The following is a 21,079-nucleotide window of genomic DNA, read 5'->3' as shown; positions in this document are numbered from 1 at the left end:
GTGAGAGGGATAGAGGAGGAGTATGGAAGACGATAGGAGAGAAAGAGAGACAAAGACATGTCCGACAATGTTTATAATCCTATGGGCATAAATTCTAAAATGTCCATCACGCACCATATATCCGTAACTATTTAGACTACGAACATGAATCTAAACAGGAGTCTCCAACACACAGCAATCGACAATGATGTACTGTACGAGTCACTTAACATAGGAAAGAACTGGTTGAGGCATTCGGCAGACCAGCTTCAAAGTCTTCAGGATCACCATTGGCTTGAGAATACTTACAACAGGATTATCCAACAATGTTGAAAAAGACTTGCATCATAAAATAGACAGACTGAATAAATATTGCATAGTGCCATTAATTGCCAGCTCTATGCTACACATCACCATTTGCCGTTATTGATATTTTTCTATAGATTTAAAACAGTCTAAATCTCTACAAGTAAAATTAGATATGTAGATCATTTGGAGGAAAAACAGGCCTAACATTTTCAGAAAGGATCATTTGGACGCGGCCGTTTCGCCCTGACCAAATGGCCGCCACCGCTTTGCGCAGACGGAGCCTCTGCTGCAGCCGATTCGGTGCTGGAACTTCCGTTGTCTGCCGCTTCGAAGGCAAGTTTGATTATTGGTTACGGTAAGGGTTTTAGAGTTTAGGTAGGGGTTTTAGGGTAAGGGCTTAGGGTAGGGAGTTTACTCACCTTAGTGGCAGCAGCAGAGTGGCAGCAAAGCGCCGGCAGCCATTTAGTCGCAGCAAAGCGGCCATGACTAAATGTCCTAGACCGTAACATTTTTAGCCAGGGGGTGAGAAACAGAAGCTTTTCACAGCTCCTTCAATCTACAGAATCGGCACCTGTAGTATATAGAAAGTCCCTTCCCAAGTAGAATCCCTTTCCTGATCCTATGAAAATACAGCAGCATTTGTTCAGCATCTTCCCAATAAACGGTTTTCTAAAAAGAAACAAAGCATTGACGTAGCCCCTGAAGTTATTATTACCCCTATTCATCCTTACACAGTCAATACTATAAATGTTCCCGTCTCCTTATCTCCTAATGTTTATGCTAGCTGCTTGTTTCCTTGTATTGTATCAATACAAACCTTTCACTTACATTGTAAATCTCTGTGGAGTTATTCATTATTCATTAAATGGAGATAGTGTCCATAATGGCAATATCACATAGAAACTCCCACTGAAGTCAATGTGCAATAGTCTCTCTCTCCCCACTCCCCCTTCCCCCGACCAACACCACCGCAGTTTAATAAATATCCTTCTGAGGGCACTACTGTGAGGAGGCACCTTCATGCTGTTTATTACTGAGACAGATATGGGCCTCTCAGTATTTCTTTTGTTTTAGAAGGAACTCTGGAAGACTGGTAAAAGTATAACAGACACGGAAAAACCTGAGCCTAAAAGGTTACCTCTGGCACCTTAAAGCTGTACAGGCATACCCCAGTTTAAGGACACTCACTTTAAGTACACTCACGAGTAAGTACATATCGCCCAATAGGCAAACGGCAACTCACGCATGCGCCGGTCAGCACGTCCTGAACAGCAATACCAGCTCCCTACCTGTAACGAAGCTGTGTGCAAGCGGGGAGACTATAGAGCCTGTTACAAATGTGTTATTTACATCAGTTATGCACGTATATGATGATTGCAGTACAGTATATGCATCGATAAGTGGGAAAAAGGTAGTGCTTCACTTTAAGTACATTTTCGCTTTACATACATGCTCCGGTCCCATTGCGTATGTTAATGCGGGGTATGCCTGTACTGTATAAGCTGACTGACAGAGCTGCACTGTGATTGAGTGTGTGTGTGTGTCTCACAGAGCGGTCATACGCTCCTCCCTATCTTCCAGCCGCGCTGCTGTCTGCATCAGGCCGCGTACAGGGTGAGCGTGAGCGCGCAAACAAAATGCCATGCCTCTTACGCAGGCCACAGAGCGTGCGACCGCGCAATGCAGAGCACCGGCTCTCACGATGCGCAAGAAAACAAATAAAATTTGTCGCGTGACAGCCGGATCACATGAGCGGTTCGCCCAATGAGGGCGAACCAGCTCCGGGACGCCACGGTCACACCTCCGGCACACCACCTTGTCGCGTCTACCCCTAGGCCACAAATATCTCCTGCTACAGGCGTGGGCGACGCAGTACGAACGCTCGCACCAACCCTGGACACAGCGTCAGAGCAACAGGAAGAGATGAGGAGGGGAGCGTCTGGAAGCTGTAAACAGCTGTAACAAAAAGTTTAACACAACTTGTGGTAGACCGCTCACCAAGTATTTATGCTGTGAAAATAGATCAAAACACAGCCAGTGCAAAAGGGATGATAATTCTACACTTAAATACAAAGTAAATCGCAAAAATTTCCCAAAAGATCCCTCTTTGATTGCACTCCGGGGCAGCTATGTTATATAGGGGTTAATTACTCCCAGATAAAATGGTCTAAATGGCTAATTTAAGTACACAAAGTAACCGCTCCCAACACTGTAGGAGGACGGTTGCCACTAAAAGCCTACAAATGGCCAAAATAATAAAACTTTATTTCAACAAGAACAACAACGCATACACAATGAATATTCTAAAACAGTATACATAATCAATTTCTATGTGCACTAGACTGTTGTGACGCTGGAATCATGAGATTATACAACTAAATTATATTTACTGGAAGGTTGTGATGGTGGAATCATATGGTATTTACCTAGGCGACACTGCTGTGTGTTTATTGTGCATATATACATTGCTGGGTTTAATACTTAATGCCTTAGGGCTGTGACCCGCTGCGCCCGGCGGCGCGGGTGGCTGCATGGGCTTTCCCCACCAGCAGGGGAATCCTCCCAAGCCAGTCCCGGTACCCCCTGGCTGCACAGCTCACTACACGCTGTGACGTGTCAGCCGCTAGGGGATACAAGAGAATTGTAATCCCTAGCTTCGACGCGTCACGTGGTGTGGCTGTGAGCCAATGAGGAGGGGAGGCTTCGGGAGGAGGAGAGGCTTCGGGGAGTGGGGAGGAGTGTGGAGTGCCTGCCTGCGTGTGTGTGTGTGTGTGTGAGCCTGCGTGTGTGTATGAGTGTGTGTGTTGCTTGTGATTACTTCAATCAGCAGCTCCAGCCCGAGCCCGTGGAGGGAGGGAGGGGGGGGGGGGGAAGAGTAGCGGGTCCCTCCGCTCAAGCCACGCCCCCCCTACCGCTCAAGCCTCCCACTCCCTCCCACGCCCGCCCACCTCCCGCTCCCTACAGACCGCATATCGCGGTCTGTGTATGTCAGCGCCCCGCCTGTCTGCAGTGCGGGAGCGCTGACGGAGGGAGCGGGGCATTAGCCTTACCCATGATTATGTGCTTATGTTTAATATCAACAGTAATTGATGACTTTTATACCTGGAGTGGAGATTGTGTTCTGTTGGATGTACAGAATTACCTGGGTCCATGTGTGATAGGACTGGATCCTGTTAACCACTTCACCATCAGTGTGAGAATAGTCATATTGCCAGACACTGATATCTGGGTGCTATCCTGCTATATAGACAGTTGAGGATATGAGTGGTCACTCTGTGAACATATACAGGATTATTTAGGTACATCTGAGCTATGCTTCTAGGGGTCTCTTATTACAAACAGGATGATCTAGTATTCACTCTGAGGCACATTACTATCTAATACTTAGGGATTGCCCATTGTTTCCCCGTTGGTGTAATACTATCACCCTTTTAACCATTTTAGAATATTAATTGTGTATGCGTCGTTATTCTTGTTGAAATAAAGTTGTATTATTTTGGCCATTTGTAGGCTTTTAGTGGCAACTGTCCTCCTACAGTGTTGGGAGCGGTTACTTTGTGTACTTAAATTAGCCATTTAGACCATTTTGTCTGGGAGTAATTAACCCCTATATAACATAGAAGCCCTGGAGTGCAATCAAAGAGGGATCTTTGGGAGATTTTGCGATTTCCTTTGTTTGTGTTTAGCTGTAACAAGAAGACAGCTCCTCTCCCTTGACAGCAAGGACCAGAAGATCACCACCACTGCATCTCTATTCTTATCTCCTCCTAGATCTGCCTCTTAACCCCTTGCACAACCAGGGACTACTCTTAACCCCTTGTGTCTCTCAGTCAGTGCGTGTCTTGCCCCTGACAAAACTCCCTCCCCCTGCTCAACAAACCCCCTATACAGTCTGCCATGCTCCCACAAACCCCCTCCCCCAATACCCATTGCATAACATTCCTTCCGGACTCCAAATAATGGCGATCATGTTTCTCGCTGGATCAATATCCTTCCCATGTTTACTTATTTGGTGTATTCATGTTTACCTTTACTTTCTAAAAAGGATGTCCAACCTTGGACATGTAAAGGATTATTTTCTGGCAGTCAGGATTTTTCCTCCCAAGCATTTAAAAAAAAAAAAAAAAAAACACAACCATGTAAACATAGAATGTCTTAGTAGCAATATTACAACATCTAAACCTCTAGTCTACACTCATACTGAAGAGCTCACTTTAGTTATGTATACAATGAACTTTACAACCCCTGCTATGCCAGCATACATGAGATTCACAGTACTCAAAAGGCACTACAGCAGCAAACGGTTTACGCTATACAAGTTATGCGATGAAACACCATCTCTCAAATCATTTATGGAATATTTAGGCGGAAATGCCTTGCAGTCATTTTTTCCCCTCTGATTTTCAGGTTTTATTTTTTAGTACTCTTCGATATTTCTCGTTCTTTGCTGCCAGTGCCGTGTATTGGATGTTTGCCAGACTTTGGGTAAAGCCAGCGTGGATGATATATGCAATACTGTATTAAGTTCAACATTAGCACACACACAGGTAGTTCTGCACAAGCAGCCAGCAATGTGTTACTGCTAGCCTATTGTCTTTGTATTAAGGTTGCACATAGTAGCCAAAAAGAATGCTTTCAAAATAAAAACAAATAACTGTGGCCCATTATGAAACTCCGCCCTAAGGGGCAAAAAAAATAAATAAAAAAGAGTGATCCTGCTCAAACGTCTTCAATGAACTATAGCAGATGCAAGAGCACACTAAAATATTCATTTAAAGCAGTAGTCCAAGCTGCCTTCCCCCTCTCTCTCTTTAATGTGTGTTGCCTGCCTGGTTTTGGCTACAAGTCTGCTGTCCCTGACATGTAAGCCCTGGTAACAGTGCAGGCAGTGTCTGGACCAATCCTGGGTTTCCCCACAGAAGTGCAGCTTCCTTGAGTGACAGGGGAGGTGGTGGGGCAGGGCCTGTGTTCTACCCAATTTGCCTTGGCTCAGACCTTGTACCTTCCCCCTCTGTACTTAAGAGGCTGCACAACTAAATGTAATGTGTGTCTCTTCCCTTGAAAGAGACAGGTACAGGGGTGTAGCTGGCATTGGCACCTACTGTCCACTCCCTTTGGGGAGTGGAGTGATACCTTTTCCCTGGCTCTATTATGGAGTCAGGGAAGAGATAGGACTGGCTCTGCAGGCCTCAAGCCCCAGAGTCGGATGTCCAGGGACCACCCTGAGGTTGAAGTCCTGCTAGTTGTACCGTGCAGACAGAGTATTGTGTGGTGTATGCAGAAGGAAAAAAAGGTTCCAGTTAATATACTCCTGCCTTGTGTGCAATCTGTCTGGGGGGAGAGGAGTAGTTCTTATGCAGGAGATTGTCTTCATACTACTGGAGCCTGCAGCAGATGGAGGCGCTGTACCAGAAGAGATAAAGACAAGTAATGTACCCCAGAAGCCTGTCCAGACGTCCCTACTACCACCGGCGGACAACTCGGCATCCTGTGAGCCAACAGGTAGTCAGCACTACACACCATGTAATGGCAGAATCTCCCAGAGGGTGGGGAAAACATCGTTACATGTGCATCAATACAATAAGTAATTAGCCAAGTTGCCGATCGGTGAAGATTCGGCTCAGTGGTTCACTAAATGGCTGTCAGTGCAGCAGAAGAGGAACTAAGATGCAAAGTTCTGTGGAGAAGATCATGTGACCAGGCAGTCCCTATCTACAATTGGTGCACTGCTAGAGAGAGCAGGGCTCAAAATGGGTGTTTCAGAGCCTGTTTCAGAAGAGGAAGGGGATGCGACTTTGTACATTGTTGCGATAGAAACAAAAAATGCTTGTTACATTATAATACATTAAAAAAATGTCACAGTTTTTTTTTTAATGCTGCAAGTATTTTCTCATAGTACAGAACGGATTGAAAAAATAAAAAAATAAAAAAAAAACATGTAGGATATTGCTTGGTCTTCAGCTTTAAAGGGGTATATCCATTTAGCAGACATACAAATGTGATACAACATACATTATTAGTATTATTGGGAAAAAAATGGCAACCCCGCACTCAAAAATGCTTTAGTCAGAAATACTTCAAATAATAATATATTTCACTGATGCTCATAAAAATTAGTATAAAAGTGAAATACGGTGCAATACTGGGCCCCCCTTGACACGTTTTTGAATATTTTTGTGCTATTTTTTCTTTAGATGTGGTCCTTTTTTCCCCCCTGTTCATTTGTCTTATGTTCACACCATGCTTGTTTGCTTTGTTATCTGTATGCTTTAATTGCACAGTATTTCACTTTTATACTAATTTTTATGAGCATCAGTAAAATATACTATTTGAAGTATTTCTGACTAAAGTGTTTTTGAGTGCGGGGTTGCCATTTTTTCGCGAATGAATATTACCCTTTTGGAGTTGGTGCGGACTCCTTGTTTTCCTGCACCTTATCTATATTAGCCCTATTGGGCGCAACGATCGATTTAGGTGGTGCTGTTTGTCTTATTTGTTATACGTGTATTAGTGGTTTCTTTATAAAAATGAAGCCCAATATTTATTAAGCGATATTTCTCCGCAAGACACTTTACAGCCTATTGACTTGAACATTTTACTTTTGTATTCTTCAACACACGTTTTCGATTTGAATGGGAGCTCTCTATTCCTCGGTTTCACAATTCACTTTTTTGTCCTGCAGTAATCTGCTACGAATAATTAGGCTGCGTCCACCGTGCCGCTGAGAGTGGTGTTGTCACCAACTCTCCAAGCATGAACGCAGGGTGTCTGGCAAATTTTTCTGTGCGTGCGTGGGGGGGCGTGGCCTAACTGACTGGCGCACCTCAAACTCAATTTAATCTGTCTCGGCAAGCACCCGCAAGGGTACGTGCACGTGCCACGTTAGCGTGGCCAGAAAGATTTAAAAATCGCCAAGCCCAGTCAGCGGCCGTGGGGACGCAGACTTACTTACCAAGAAGGAAAAAAAAACAGGAAGATGACAAAGACACTACTAAGCATCTGGTTACAAGGGAAACTGCTTGCAATGGTTAAACTGTTTGTATTTCTGAGAGGTTTTTTTTCATGGGTCAGTCACTAACATTTAATAAACAAGAGATCTGATAAGTGGTCGACTATGTGGGGCTGCACCTTAAAGATCAGCTAACTGATTGTATGGAAATGTTCATACACAACATATAGGGTCAGCAGGTCACTCACTGTATATAGGGTGAGGATGAGCAGGTAATTTTTGTACACAGGGACAGAAAGTCACTATAAATATATATATATATATATATATATATATATATATATTAAGCTGATCACAGACAGATGTCAGGGGTCAGCAAGGCACTTATACATAGGACTTAGGAGTAACCAGGTCACTCCTATACAGAACTCATACAGGAAGAGGGGTCAGCAGGTGACTCGTATATAAGTGGAGGGGTAAACAGGACATTCATTGGTAAATATGGAGAGGGGTCAGCAGGTCATTCATTGTACCCAAGCGGAGGGATCAGCGGGTCATTCATTGTACACAAGGGGAGGGCCAGCAGGCCATTCATTGTACACAAGCGGAGGGATCAGCAGGTCATTCATTGTACCCAAGGGGAGGGATCAGCGGGTCATTCATTGTACACAAGGGGAGGGCCAGCAGGTCATTCATTGTACACAAGAGGAGGGCCAGCAAGTCATTCATTGTACACAAGAGGAGGGCCAGCAAGTCATTCATTGTATATATTGGAAGGGGGCAGCCGTTCACATTTGCCCTTTAGTAGTCACTCACCTTGTTAATGTAGCTGGTCACCACATGCTGGAAGGGATACGGATAAACCTTCCTGACCTCCACCGTGATCCCCATACTGCCCTCCTCTGCAACCCACGCAGCGACCCCCCCTCCTTTCTCTCTCCCTCCCCTTTTTTTCCTCACCCTGCTTTCCCTTCTCGCTCCTTTCTTGTTTTTTTCCCCTCTTCCTCCTTTCTCCCCTCACCCCCTTCACATCTTCCTCTCTTCCCCTAAGGCGCCATGCTTTTTGAAACCCTCCCTCTGAATAACTTTATTGGTCACGAGCAGAAACGCTGACACTCAGGCTGCAGCACATGGGAGTGTACAAGTCCCACACAGTCATCATCACTCTGAGCCCAGCAATGTGCACGCACTCTCCAGTCACTGCCCACAGCAGCCAGCGCCTGCTGCAAGCCTCGCAAACAGACTGCTGTCACTGCACTGGGGCTGCGAACATGTTACCCAGAGCACTGAGCACACAGTGACTGCTGCAGACATCACACAATGTCCACAGGGCTCTTCAAGCAGGGCTCCAAAGGGGCCAGATTAGGCTGGGTCCCCGCTGGCACTGAGCACTTGGCGCTCTTACCTTAGTCAATGTGGATCGTCACATCCACGCTCACACTGTGCGCGCGGGCACACACGCTCACCATCGCTTGGCGCTTCGGTAAACAAAAAAATTTAACTTTCGAGCACGCTCAATTTGCCCGCAATGCCCCTCCGCGCTTACTTCCGAAATAGCGAGGACACCCGGCACTCATGCTTGGAGAGCTGATGACGTCACCGCTCTCAAGCATGAGTGCGGTCAGCGCCAGCGGGACCGCAGCATTAGATGTAGGAGTAGAGTTTATTCTAATCTTATTTACAAAACATAGAGACTTTTTCGAGCATCTTTAGCATATAGAGATGTAGCAGGCGTTATTGCGTGCTAGCGCTGTTTTTCGCCTCTAATGTGGAGATGTATCTGCCCCTATAATCCTCGTTTGCTACAGCAGATATTTTCAATGGTTGCAAGTGTTTTAAAAAGTTGTGGTGCTGTGCCCAAGTAAAAGAAAATACATCCAAATGTGATATATATTGCGGTAAAAGCTTTTGGCCTTCATTTTACGAATTATTCTATAATATTTATTCTATTAAAATGGAAAAGTCTTTCTAAAAAAAAAAAATCGTTAAAATGAAAGTGGAAATCTAAGGCTGTAAATAAAAAGTACTCTGGATTTTTAAAGAAAAAATAAGCGGTGATACTGCATAGTAAAATCACCCTTTATCTGCATTAATTTATGCTGATGTGTGTGGAGAGAGCGATTATCCTACTGTACTCTGATAGAGCATCTGGATGACTGCTTACACCTATAGTTGTTTAGGTACATGTTTTTCATAAGAAATGAATCACTACATACTATGTATATGTAGCTGAGCCCCCTTCTTACCTCTGGTGCGGTCGGAGGGATCCGCCGGATTGATGGGAGCTCCGCAACTGGCTGGGAGGTGGGGGTGGCCATTTTAGATTTGCGCATGCACAGTGGGATGCGGTGCACATGCGCAGAGGGTCATAGAGTGCGGCGGCCATCTTAGGTGACTCCGCAGATGGAGACAGTGGGACTACATGTCCCAGAATCCTCTGGAAGGAAAGAGATCGTGTTTGGCATGAACAGGGACCGCGAGTCAGTCAGACGGAGGGCACAAGCAGAGAGGTAGTGTCCAGGGAGCAGTGCTTCCCTGGACTAGGCATAGTACTGCCCTTAGGCCCCAGATAGGCCCTGAGTCATCACCAGACTGTAGTATTTCAGGGAAGGCCCCAGATAAGGACGCTTCCCCTTAGTACAGAGTTGTACTATCGCACCGGTGACCGGACGGCCACGCGGTGCCCTGCGGCCTGGGACCAGATCTAGGGCCCTATAGACATTTACGTGAACACTGCTGCTGGCTGGAGCTCACCCACGAGGCGGATCAGAACCCTAAGGCGTGAGGGGATTGTTCGATGCCCCACGACGTGGGACTTGACTGATCTCTTTTATTCATCTGTGGTACCAGGGTACAGGAGTGCCCAGGGAGGTATAAAGTGCACCAACAATCCACACAGGGGTAGAGCTACCTCACACTTTGGGTGGGACTGTTCTAAACACCGGGTGTTTAGGTGCCTAGGACACCCTCAGTACTTTGGGGGTTGTTGGGTATTGAGTGTGGGTACTGCACTGGGATACTGTTATTGTAGTGTTATTATATATGTGTGTGTCAGTAAACAGTTGTTATATACCTCTGTGTGTGTATTACTCAATACTGTATTAGTTCCGTGAGGGGTTATCCCGCCAGCACTGGGATCCCTCATTGGTGGAGGCGCTGTACCAAAGTAGAAATAGCTCATCCCAGGCTTACAGTGGCATAGACTTAGGCCTCCTGTGAGCAACAGGTACTGCATCACGCGTAGTCGCCCGCGTGGTTTCCCTTAGGCATAGGGAATAGGGGCTACACACCTTTTGCCTGAAATCCATTTTTATATGGAACCCATAGAAGCTAATTCTTACTGTTAACACAGCTTTTAAGCACAGCATGGGAATCATATGCAAAGCCAGAGAAACCATTCACAGACATGTTTCAACCTTAATGGGTTTCATCATTGTGAGGTTGGTGGTACTGACTTTGCAATTTTTAAGGAATGTAGGATTTACCATCACCTTTTAAGTTATGGTGGGTGAAAAAGGCAACAAGAAACCTCCACCGTATGTGGAACCCTCCACCGAGGGAAAATTGCAAAGCCAGTAATGCACTTAGAGCTCCCACGTTGTGCCGGCACCATCACAATTTCTTTCTTTCTTTATAAAATGTTTTACCAGGAAGTAATACATTGAGAGTTACCTCTCGTTTTCAAGTATGTCCTGGGCACAGAGTTATGATGACAGATACATGGTTACAAATACATAGTTACATTAAGTGAGCAAGGGTATACATTATATACAAGACATTGCATGCACAGTTAGAGATCATATATATTATAGGTGTATGTAACAGTTACAGACCAGATTAAAATGTGAGACAGCTTTAGTTTTCAAAGAACTTAGACTGGTGGTGGCTATGAGGGTCTCCGGTAGATTGTTCCAGTTTTTGGTGCACAGTAAGAGAAGGAGGAGCGGCCGGATTCTTTGCTGAACCTTGGGACCATGAACGGAGCTTGTTCAGGTAGACGGGTAGCTTGCCCAGAAAGTATTTGAAAGCAAGTCAGGAAAGATGAACTTTGCGCCTGGACTCAAGTGATGACCAATCTAGTTCTTTGAGCATTTCGCTGTGATGTGTGTTGTAGTTGCATTGGAGGCCAAAATGGCAAATTGAATTGTAGAGGTTATCATGTTTGCTAAGGTGGGGTTGGGGTGCCATGCCATATACCAGTGATGGCGAACGCGTGGCACGCGTGCCGCTGCCGGCACGCCGAGCCGTCTCTGTGGGCACGCCCCCCGCTCTCATACATCTGACGCACCTGCGTGGGATATCACCTGACACACGGACATCACAGGAGCGACTGGAGTGAACGGAGCGACCGGAGCGACTGGGGAAATGTTTAATGGAAAGCTCTGTTATTGTGTTTTTCTTTTTAAACAAAAGCTTTTAATTAGTTTGAAAAACTGTAAGAATTGTTTTTTCTAAACTAAAACCTCGTTATTCAGGTTTAATTGCAGTGTTGGCACTTTGAAAAAAATAAGTCGTTTTGGTTTGCAGTTTGGGCACTTGGGCTCAAAAAGGTTTGCCATCACTGCCATATACTATGTCCCCATAGTCTATAATTGGTATTAGCATCTGGTGTGTGATACGCTTTCTGAGCAGCAGACGTGGTGAGGATTTGTTGATATTAAGTTCACCTAGTTTGGCATAGGTTTTGGATGTCAGGGTACCAATGTGCAACCCAAATGTTAAATGGGAGTCAAACCATATGCTCAAGTATTTAAAACTAGTAACAGGGGCTTAGATGGTATTAGAATTGGTTCTGATCTTGAGCTCATTCATTGGAAGCTGTAAAAATTTAGCCTTGGTCCCAAATACCATTGTTACAGTCGTGTCAGTGTTTAAAAACAGTTTGTTTTGGGAAATCCAATTTTCAAGTCTCAAAACGTCAGATTGAAGTACATGTTCAAGGTCAGAGAGAATAGGGCTGTTTGCCTATAAGATTGTGTTATTTGCATACGTGTATTGAAGCTCCCTTACAAGCTGTAGGAAGATTATTGATGAACACTGAGAAGTGTAGGAGCTCCAGAACAGAGCCTTGCAGAACACTGCAGGTGATGTCCAATGGGTTGGAGTTAGAGCCTGAGATAGACACATGTTGGGATCTAACTGATAGTTAGGAATGAAACCAGTTTAAAGAATGTTTCCCTATTCCAGAGCACTGGAATTTATTTAGCAAGATAACATGATCAACACTATCAAAAGCCTTTGCAAAATCTAGGAATATTGCACCAGTGAGTTGTCCCAGTTCTATTGCACACTGGATCTCAATGCAAACTTTTAGGAGGGCAGTTACTGTGGAGTGTTTGGGGCGAAAGCCAAATTGGAATAGGCAAGGTAATATTGTCTTGCCATAGTAATCACTTAATTGGGAGTGAACACATTTTTTCATGACTTTGGATAGTATTGGGAGAAGAGAGATTGGCCTGTAGTTTGAGACAGTGCTTTTATCCCCACTTGTGAAGATTTGGACAACTCTGGCAGTTTTCCGGGTCTTAGGAATATGGCCTGCAGACAGAATAGAGTTGAATAGGGAAGCAATCGGTTTGGCAATGGCTGGGGCACCAAGTCGTAGGAACTTAGATTGCAGTAAATCAGGTCACAAAGCCAATTTATGCCGGATTGGGTGGTTGACTCTCAGCTGACACGGATACACACCTCTGTAGCGTTACTGTTAATTGTAATGTTATATGTATTTTACATGCTGAGTGTAGTGATCCGTTGCTGAGGATCACAGGGTTAATGAGAGTGGACAGTGATCACATAAATGCAGTTGTATCACACACACTGTGTCCTTATTTCCTGCCGCATGACCGCATGCCACGTGTAGCACATCACGAGCTATAACTACATACACAGTATGTATATTTTTATGGTGGGGGCGTAGATCACGTATCAAAAACATACTGTATATTCCCACTATCCCAAACACCTTTTATATATAACGTTTTTTGATGTGTGACCTACTGTATAGTGGATATTCCTCCTCCCTATATATATCATATTGACTTGAGGAACCTGTTCGAAGCAGCCACAGAAGGGAGATTTGAGCATTAGGAATTTTACAAAACTCCATGACTATGGTAGGCCCGATAGACCCCTACTGTGGAACAATGACAGCAGACACGGCGCTGGATAATAGTTCAACACTAATTATACTTAACCCCAGACGGGCAGGTCCCATGTCGAGAGCCTCCAGCATTGCTGGAGCTCATGTCCCATAATGCCTACCAACAAAGCAACTTTAAAGCCTTACCCAACCAGAACCGCCGACAGGGGAGGAGTGCCATGGCAATTGTCCCGGGCCCGAAAGGCTATGGGGGGACTAGCCGGCTGGCACTTGGAAGTTGGGCCCAGCCAGCGGTCAGACCCAAGTTATCCCCCCTGCAGCAGCACTCTCCTGCTGCTGGACCCGGCCTCCAGTGTAAGCCAGAGGGAGAGGTGTGTGTGTGGTGGGGAGACAGGTGGGGGTAAGAGGGGGAGAGAGGTGGGGGCAAGAGGGGGTAACAAAAGAGGAGTTGAGGTGGGGGTACGGGAGGGAGAGATGTGCTGGGGAGAGTTGGGGGCTCTCACAAGGCCGCAAACACTGAGGGGGTGGGGGGGGCAGTTGAAACTCTAGTCCTAGGCTCGGGAATGCAGTCTACAGTCCTTCACTCCACCTACAGGGGGCATTCCCAACACCAGGGCTCGCTATGTACATGTATGCCTCCCTATCTGCACTTTCGGGGTATGATCTACACCCCTGTCACATTGGTCACGCCGAGCTGAAACGGTGACCCAACCCTAACCCCCATCTACGCAGCGCCCCTAACATATTGGCACTTGAATTATGTGCAATCTTGGCCATACATGGAATCTGTAATTGCTTTGCCAGGGTACATGCGCTGTGAGCTTGCTAAGAAGATCGCCAGACGTTGTGGGCTGCAGAACCAGCGCTTCCAATTAGTATGGCTCCTGCCATGTTTCTCCTGCGCCACCGCTGCACCTGGCAGGAAGGTAAGTAACCAGGAGGCTAAGTGGGATTGACAGGGCACCCCACTGTTCCCCTATGTCACCCACTCTCCTCCCCATCACCAAACTGCCCCCTGTCACCCTACTGCCTCCTGTTACCCTATTTTCCCATTGTCCCCCTTTTCCTCTTTCATCCTAATGTCCCCCATCAACCCTCTGTCATCCCTTGTACCCCCACCGTTCACCCCATGTCCCCCACTGCCACCCCCTGCCTTATCACTCTCCCCCGCCCCATATCTCACCCACCTTATGTGACACCCCCTCTTTCCCACTTGTATTCTGTGTCTGTGTATATTGCCATCAGGTTATATCCTCTGTGTCAGTGTATACACTGACTTAGTATAACCTGACTATACTATACACTGACATGGAATATAACCAGACTGTATTAGTGCAATGCCAGGTCACCTCTGCAGCACACAGAGCTTTGTGGGGTGCTGGTTCTAGTGGCACGCTGCAGACATAATTAGTACTCAACCCCCAAATCAAATACAGCCATAGTCCTGGCTATTCCCCATGGATATACTGTATTATATTTCACCATGATGAGATGGGGTTAGCACTTACATGTCACTCACTTTAAGTTAGACAACCCACAGGTGAGACACAGAGACTCGCACACAGACTGTAGCATGTTTAATACCTGCAGAACAACACACACAATGTGTAAAAAACTCAGAGAGCCGCACACTAACTGAAGAATGTTTATTACCTGTGTAGCTCCCTTTCCCTAGGACTAGGGGAACTACGCGTTCTGCTGTACCTGTTGGCGCACAGGAGGCCCAAGCCTCCACTTCTAGGAGCCTGGGGTGATCTCTCTCTTTCTGTTTGGTGCAGTGCCTACACCTATGAGGGATCCCAGCAGTGCGGGATGGTCCCGCATAGGACTCAATAACCAGTATACATGGAGTATAACATAACTTCTACATTATAACAATAGCACACTCACAATACAATATCACAATGCAATACCCAACACAATACCCAACACCCCGGTGTGGTTCCCCCAAAGTACTGAGGGTGCCCATGGCACCTAAACACCCGGTGTTCACAGAACAGTCCCACCCAAAGTGTGTGTCCCCTCACTCCTTAGGCTCCTGATCCTCCTCACAAGGTGCGAGCTCCATCTGGAGGGTCTCACACAATCTCTATTCCCTGTGACCTAGTACCAGGCTGCAGGGCACCGCATGGGCGTCCTGTCACCGGTGTAATAGCACTACTAAAATGCTATGGGGAGAGTCTCTATCTGGGGGCCGTCCCAGCAATACTCCGCTTGTGTGACTTAGGGCCTAATGGGGGCAATCTTAGGCCTAGTCCTGGGGCACGGCTCCTTGGACACTACCTGCTCTCTTGCCGCCCTCCATCAGACTGACTCGTGGTGTCTTTGCGCGCCAAAGATATTCCTTCCTAGAGGATTCTGGGACTTGTAGTCACGCAGTACTGTACCTGCGGAGCCAGTCAAGATGGCCGCCTCAACTTACTCTGCACATGCGCAACTCGCTTGTACTACGCATGCGCGATCAACAAGATCGCCACCCCCACAAACCCAATATGGCGCAGAGCTCTGGCAGGCAACCCGGTAGTCCAGCAGCTCCCCCCTGCACCGGAGGTAAGAAGGGGGCTCGGCTACACCTGCAGAACAAAACATATACACAATCTGTAACACACACATAATGTGTAACACACACACACATACACCTGCACACTGACTGCAGCAGACTTATTAGCTGCAGAACAGATAGAAAGAAGGAAATCACACAGAGTGATGTCACTTGACCTCCTCCAAGTTAAAACTGTTGCTAAATCTACTTATCACTGCCTTTTAAACACGTTTTTGGACCAGGAAATGTGATCTCTTGACTGGGTAAAGACAGGAAATGTAGGGTTTGGACCAGGAAATCTGAAATTTGAAAGTGAAAACACTGCTCTTGACCCCTTACACCCACTGCACTATCCAGTAGGGACCCAGCAGACCCAGTCATATTGCCCTTGCCTAGCTGCTAGGGCTTTTCTTTCATGTTGAACACCACAGTGGGCGCTGGAACTAGAGGTGCGGGCAGGGTTGCCAACTTCTACTGAAGGCTAACCCGGAGGAAAAAAGCTCTTACTTGATGGTGTGGTGCGGCTATGTCTCCCGGCATTCTGCTGCAACTCTCCCTCCAACTGTAGTGAACATGGCTGCCTGATGTTAAATGACACTGCGTAGTCATGGCAACCAGACGCTATGTGATGTCATGACGCCATGCAATGCCGCGTTGCCACGGCAGCCATGTTCACTGCAGTTGGAGGGGGAATTGCAGGAGAATACCGGAGTCGCCACACCGCACCCCGCAACCACTCGGAGATTGACAGCGGTAACCTGTAGCCCGTAAGTAAGAGCCCGAAACCCGAGTCTCCGTGTTAAACCCGGAGAGGTGGCAACCTTGGGTGCGGGGGGGGGAGGGTGTTAGCACTCTGGGTTTATAATTTTAACATCATGGAAATGTACACTATGCATTTGACTGATTTCATATGTATAGCACCCCCACCTAAAATAGTTTCTGCACTCCTGAACACCACTTAGTGTGTTAAGAATGACTGAGACTCACTCAAAATTAGTCAGACTTGACATTTTCCATGGAAGTCATGGATTTCAATACAACACACTGCAAAATCATATTTTCCCATTTTCTTTCCTTAAGATGTACAGAAACAGTGATTAATCTACCTGTTCTGGTCGGTGGAAGTGTAGTAAATGCACTTACAATATATGCAGAATGTGTTTTAAAGCTATGTTGCAGGTTTATTCTCTCAAAATGTAAAAAATTTCTTTTATAGCATATCAAGAGATGCAAGGATTTCTACTAATGTGCTTGCTGTTGTTTTACAATGTGAACTATTGTAGCAGGGTGTCTCTCTTACCTGCATAGGGGACGTCCGGGTATGTAAAATAGCGGGACTACAACTCCCAGAAGCCCCGTGGTGGGGATAGGTCACATGGGCTGTGTCACGGTAGACCAGAACTTATGCGTACAAAATCACTGGGAACTGATTGGCGTGAGACAGCGATAAGATAAACCTGTAAGTTTATTTCTTTTCAGACTAACACACACAGTAAAATGAATAACATGGGATAAAAACACTTACAAGATGGTATAGGGCGAAATATCCCGATGCAGGGATAGCAATTCACCCTTGAATTCAGGAAATCATGAACAACCCAGGAATGAGGGTTACATGCATCTTTATAGACAGGGGTCCCTATACCTAACCTTTGCTCAATTCCATTGGTGGGGAATATCTTCCTCCTATCAAAACCTGCCAGGTAACGTGGGAAATGGTCATAAAGCCAGCCCAGGTAACTCTGAGCATGCTCAGTGAGCAGCTTGGTAGCACTGCTTAGTAAAAAGGGGCCACTTGTTTCTCGGGAGAGAAAGTCTGGGTTGAAACATATGGCCAAGTTGTAGTATTATAAAACATACAGAACACCTACAAGCTCATATTGAACCCCCAAAATACCCACAACATATATATAAGCATATAAGTTTCACAGAGGGGTGCTACTGAGCATGGCGATATATATATTTAAAACCAAAGACATAACATAAAACACAGACAAAGCTCAGTGCACATCCAGAAAAACTTATATACAGTACAGTGCCTAAATATACATGTATAAATAACTAATAAATAAAATGGTCTTTTAGTTTAACATTTTGGCCAAATTGTTGTAAGCCCTTGAGCCAACTGCACGGCAGACCATGTTTCAAGGGTCCCTACACTAATATAGATTCGTAATAACCTGTGCATTGCCAGGAAGAATGATTTATAATAAATCTGTCAATATTAGTTGCAAAAGTTCTAAGTCTGATTGAAGCTTTTATTAACCTGTACATTACCAGGAAAAGCACTCTGTAATAGATTTGTCACAATCACACTGTAAGCAGGCAAGTTCCCCTGAGAGTGGGAGATGCCATGGAGTGAGCTTTTAACCATTTAAATTTGGGAGGGAGTGAGCTTCAATTAGGTATATAAGTTTTTCTGGATGTGCACTGAGCTTTGTCTGTGTTTTATGTTATGTCTTTGGTTTTAAACAAGTTGTAGTATTGTCAGATAGCTGAGGAACTCACACTTCAGGTGTCTTAACAGACCCTTGCTATCTCCAGACTGCATACTAATCAGGATGAGTCAGATCCCAGATGATCATATCTCTCCAGCCACTATGTCACCTACCCACAGGGGGGCCTCTGGAAATACAGGGCTTCACAAAGCCACTCATTATCCCCCCTTGCATACACTTAAAGCTGCAGTTCAGGCAATATCCTGTATGTGTGTTTTTTTTTAATAAATCAGTTCTGTAGTAAGAAAAAATACTTTTAGCATTTTCTGTTTTAAAAAAACAACAACTTTGAAAGACCAATTTTCTTGTATTCTATTTTAACAACCATTTACTAAGGCACTGCCCCCTAATATCCTGTCACATGCCCTGGCACACCCCTTTGTGAGCCCTGCCCTCCCTCTTGAACATGTCAGTGCAGGAGTGCTCATGAATATTCATGAGCTTCCACTGAGTGACAGAAACAGAGGAAATACATTCCCCTTATTTAAAGATGTCGACAAACTTTGCCGATCAATAGACGGAGACCGAATTGACCAGCAGCTATGCAGTTCTTTAGGTAAGTAGAGATTGCCCACATGAAACTATTGAAGTAAAAAAAAAAAACTATAATTTTTTTTTTTTTTAAAAAGCCTGAACTGCAGCTTTAACACATCAACAGGCCTCATATGGTCAGTTCTGCCTTTCATTATAACATATAGCAAAAAGTATTACAGGTTCTAAACTATACCTTCTATTGGGAGAAATATGTTATAAATATATGTGAAGCCTTTCCTATATGTATACTGGCTTACCTTCAAAAATTAGGCTGCTTGCTTATTGCGAACCCAAGATACATTTTATGCTTCATGACATCATATGGAATACCTTATGTAACCCATAGACCCCCATCCAATTGCAGATCGGGCCCCCTAAGGTGTTCTGTGGTCTGGCTACATGACTTAGTGTGGTGCATACCTGCTGGCAACAGGAGGGCCTGAGTCTCCCGCGATGACATGGGGGAACAACAGGAAAGGTTACTTGGGTGGATGCCTTCGTTCTTCTTCAATGGTGCAGCGCCTCCATCTGTAGTAAGCCCCAGGAATACAGGGTAGAATCCCTACCACAGAAATCCCCCTCCCAGGGATGAGAGATTCCAGTCACACAATAGATTCTTTTAACAGCAGACTCCTTTATTCGGTCTCCAGCAGCAGCAGACGGGTACAGTTGATATACAATGTCCACTAGCTGTTCTCCTTTGTGATGGTCCCTGCCTCCACTCTGGACTCAGGGCCGTCCAGAGTGGGGCTAGCTCTTCCCTTACCCCCTAAGCAGGGTAAGAGGTATTTGGTCCACCTCACTATCTCCTTTCAGCTCTACTCATAGGCTGCTTAACTAACTCATTCACTAGCTAACTCATAACTTGTCACACTCTCTGTCAGACACTCTGTCAGACCACACTAAATAGGAAGTGACACTGCTCTTTGTAACTTCCAATAGGCACCGCCCCTGTGCCTCTTGATTGGACACAGGGTCAAGTGACCTACCTTCACTTACTCAGCACAGTGTCAGAAGTAGGGAAAATCCATGATTACTCCTGGCGACCTGCCCTTAACAGGAATTATACCAGGAGGAGGATAGAAATATAGCCCCTAATCTTACAGGGCTACACTTACATTACACAACCTTCTAGTAACGCTTACCAGGAATCCATGTTAACCTATGGCGCTATTGACTTCAATGGGACAGCGCCACCTATTGAAGTAAAAAAGTGCCCTCTTGCAGGTTGTTTTAAAAATCCCATAGACATCCATGGGGATGCAGGTTTTAACCCCTGAGACATAGGGTAGCCGCATTTTTGACGCTGCAAACCGTGGCAGAAAATGTCAGGGCAGGGAACACAGGAATATATACACAATACAGTTAACCCTTTCCCTCCCGACCTGATTTGGGAATACACAATATAAAAACAAAGGGCAGCGGGGACTTGCAGCCATAATCTGGGACAAAGACCGATGTTAGAGGGGCATGCAGGTTATCATATACAGGTCATACATTAACCCCTCCTGTCCCAACATGAGTTAGGGGGGCCAGCTGGGTGTGACCACTTTATTTCTGGCCTGGCACACCCCCTCTCATGACAGGCTGTCACAGCCAATCAGGCGGGCGCAGCTATTTTGTGAGACGGAGCGGCCATTTCAGGGAAACAGATCTCCTCCACAATGCAGGGGGAGTGACGACAGTTGATCCGGAGCCAGGGAAGAAGAAGGTAGTGTCCGGGGAGCTGTCAAGTTTCCGGACTTGGCCCCAAATCTGCCCCTAGGCCCCAGATAGATTCCCTTCACTACAGAAAAGTGTGCATGGGTGGCCTTAAAGATAGGGAGCTCTGGTTAGAGAGAAAGAGCCCAGCGGAACCTGTTGGAGCAGAACAAAGCACAGAGGGAGGCTTTCCACTGCAGCCTCCGGACCATACATCACCCGAGACCCTAAGGTGTGAGTGGCTTGTTTTGGAGACCCCACGACGTGGGACACGGTTGCTGTGCTTGTTCCGACTGGAAGTGTGGCCTGGCTGGACCTTGAGCCAGGAAGGTTTGTGCACCAACGAAAAGGGGAGGGTAGCGCTGCCCTCTATTACTTTGGGAGGGATTTGCTTGCAGGACACTGGGTTACAGGTGCCCGAGCACCCTGGGTACTAAGTGGGGCTAGTTACCCCTGGACTATTGTTG

At 45.9% G+C, this 21,079-nt stretch overlaps 1 protein-coding gene across 2 annotated transcripts in view; it reads right to left on the bottom strand.

Moving 5' to 3' along the window:
• Nucleotides 1-8,452, bottom strand: part of PRELID2 (PRELI domain containing 2) — a 108,023-nt gene extending 99,571 nt beyond the window's left edge. The window contains exon 1 of one of the 2 annotated variants that reach the window (XM_075601039.1): nt 8,054-8,452. In XM_075601039.1, the coding sequence (XP_075457154.1) occupies nt 8,054-8,128 (75 nt within the window). In that variant the 5' untranslated portion in view covers nt 8,129-8,452. The remainder of the gene's footprint in view (nt 1-8,053) is intronic. The other variant, XM_075601040.1, reaches the window with a different exon arrangement.
• Nucleotides 8,453-21,079: the final 12,627 nt, after the last annotated feature.

The sequence above is a fragment of the Ascaphus truei genome, chromosome 5 (genome assembly GCF_040206685.1).
Source record: "Ascaphus truei isolate aAscTru1 chromosome 5, aAscTru1.hap1, whole genome shotgun sequence".
Lineage (NCBI taxonomy): Eukaryota > Metazoa > Chordata > Amphibia > Anura > Ascaphidae > Ascaphus > Ascaphus truei.
The sequence above is the reverse complement of the archived record's forward strand: the minus strand, read 5'-3'. Positions and strand labels throughout refer to the sequence as shown.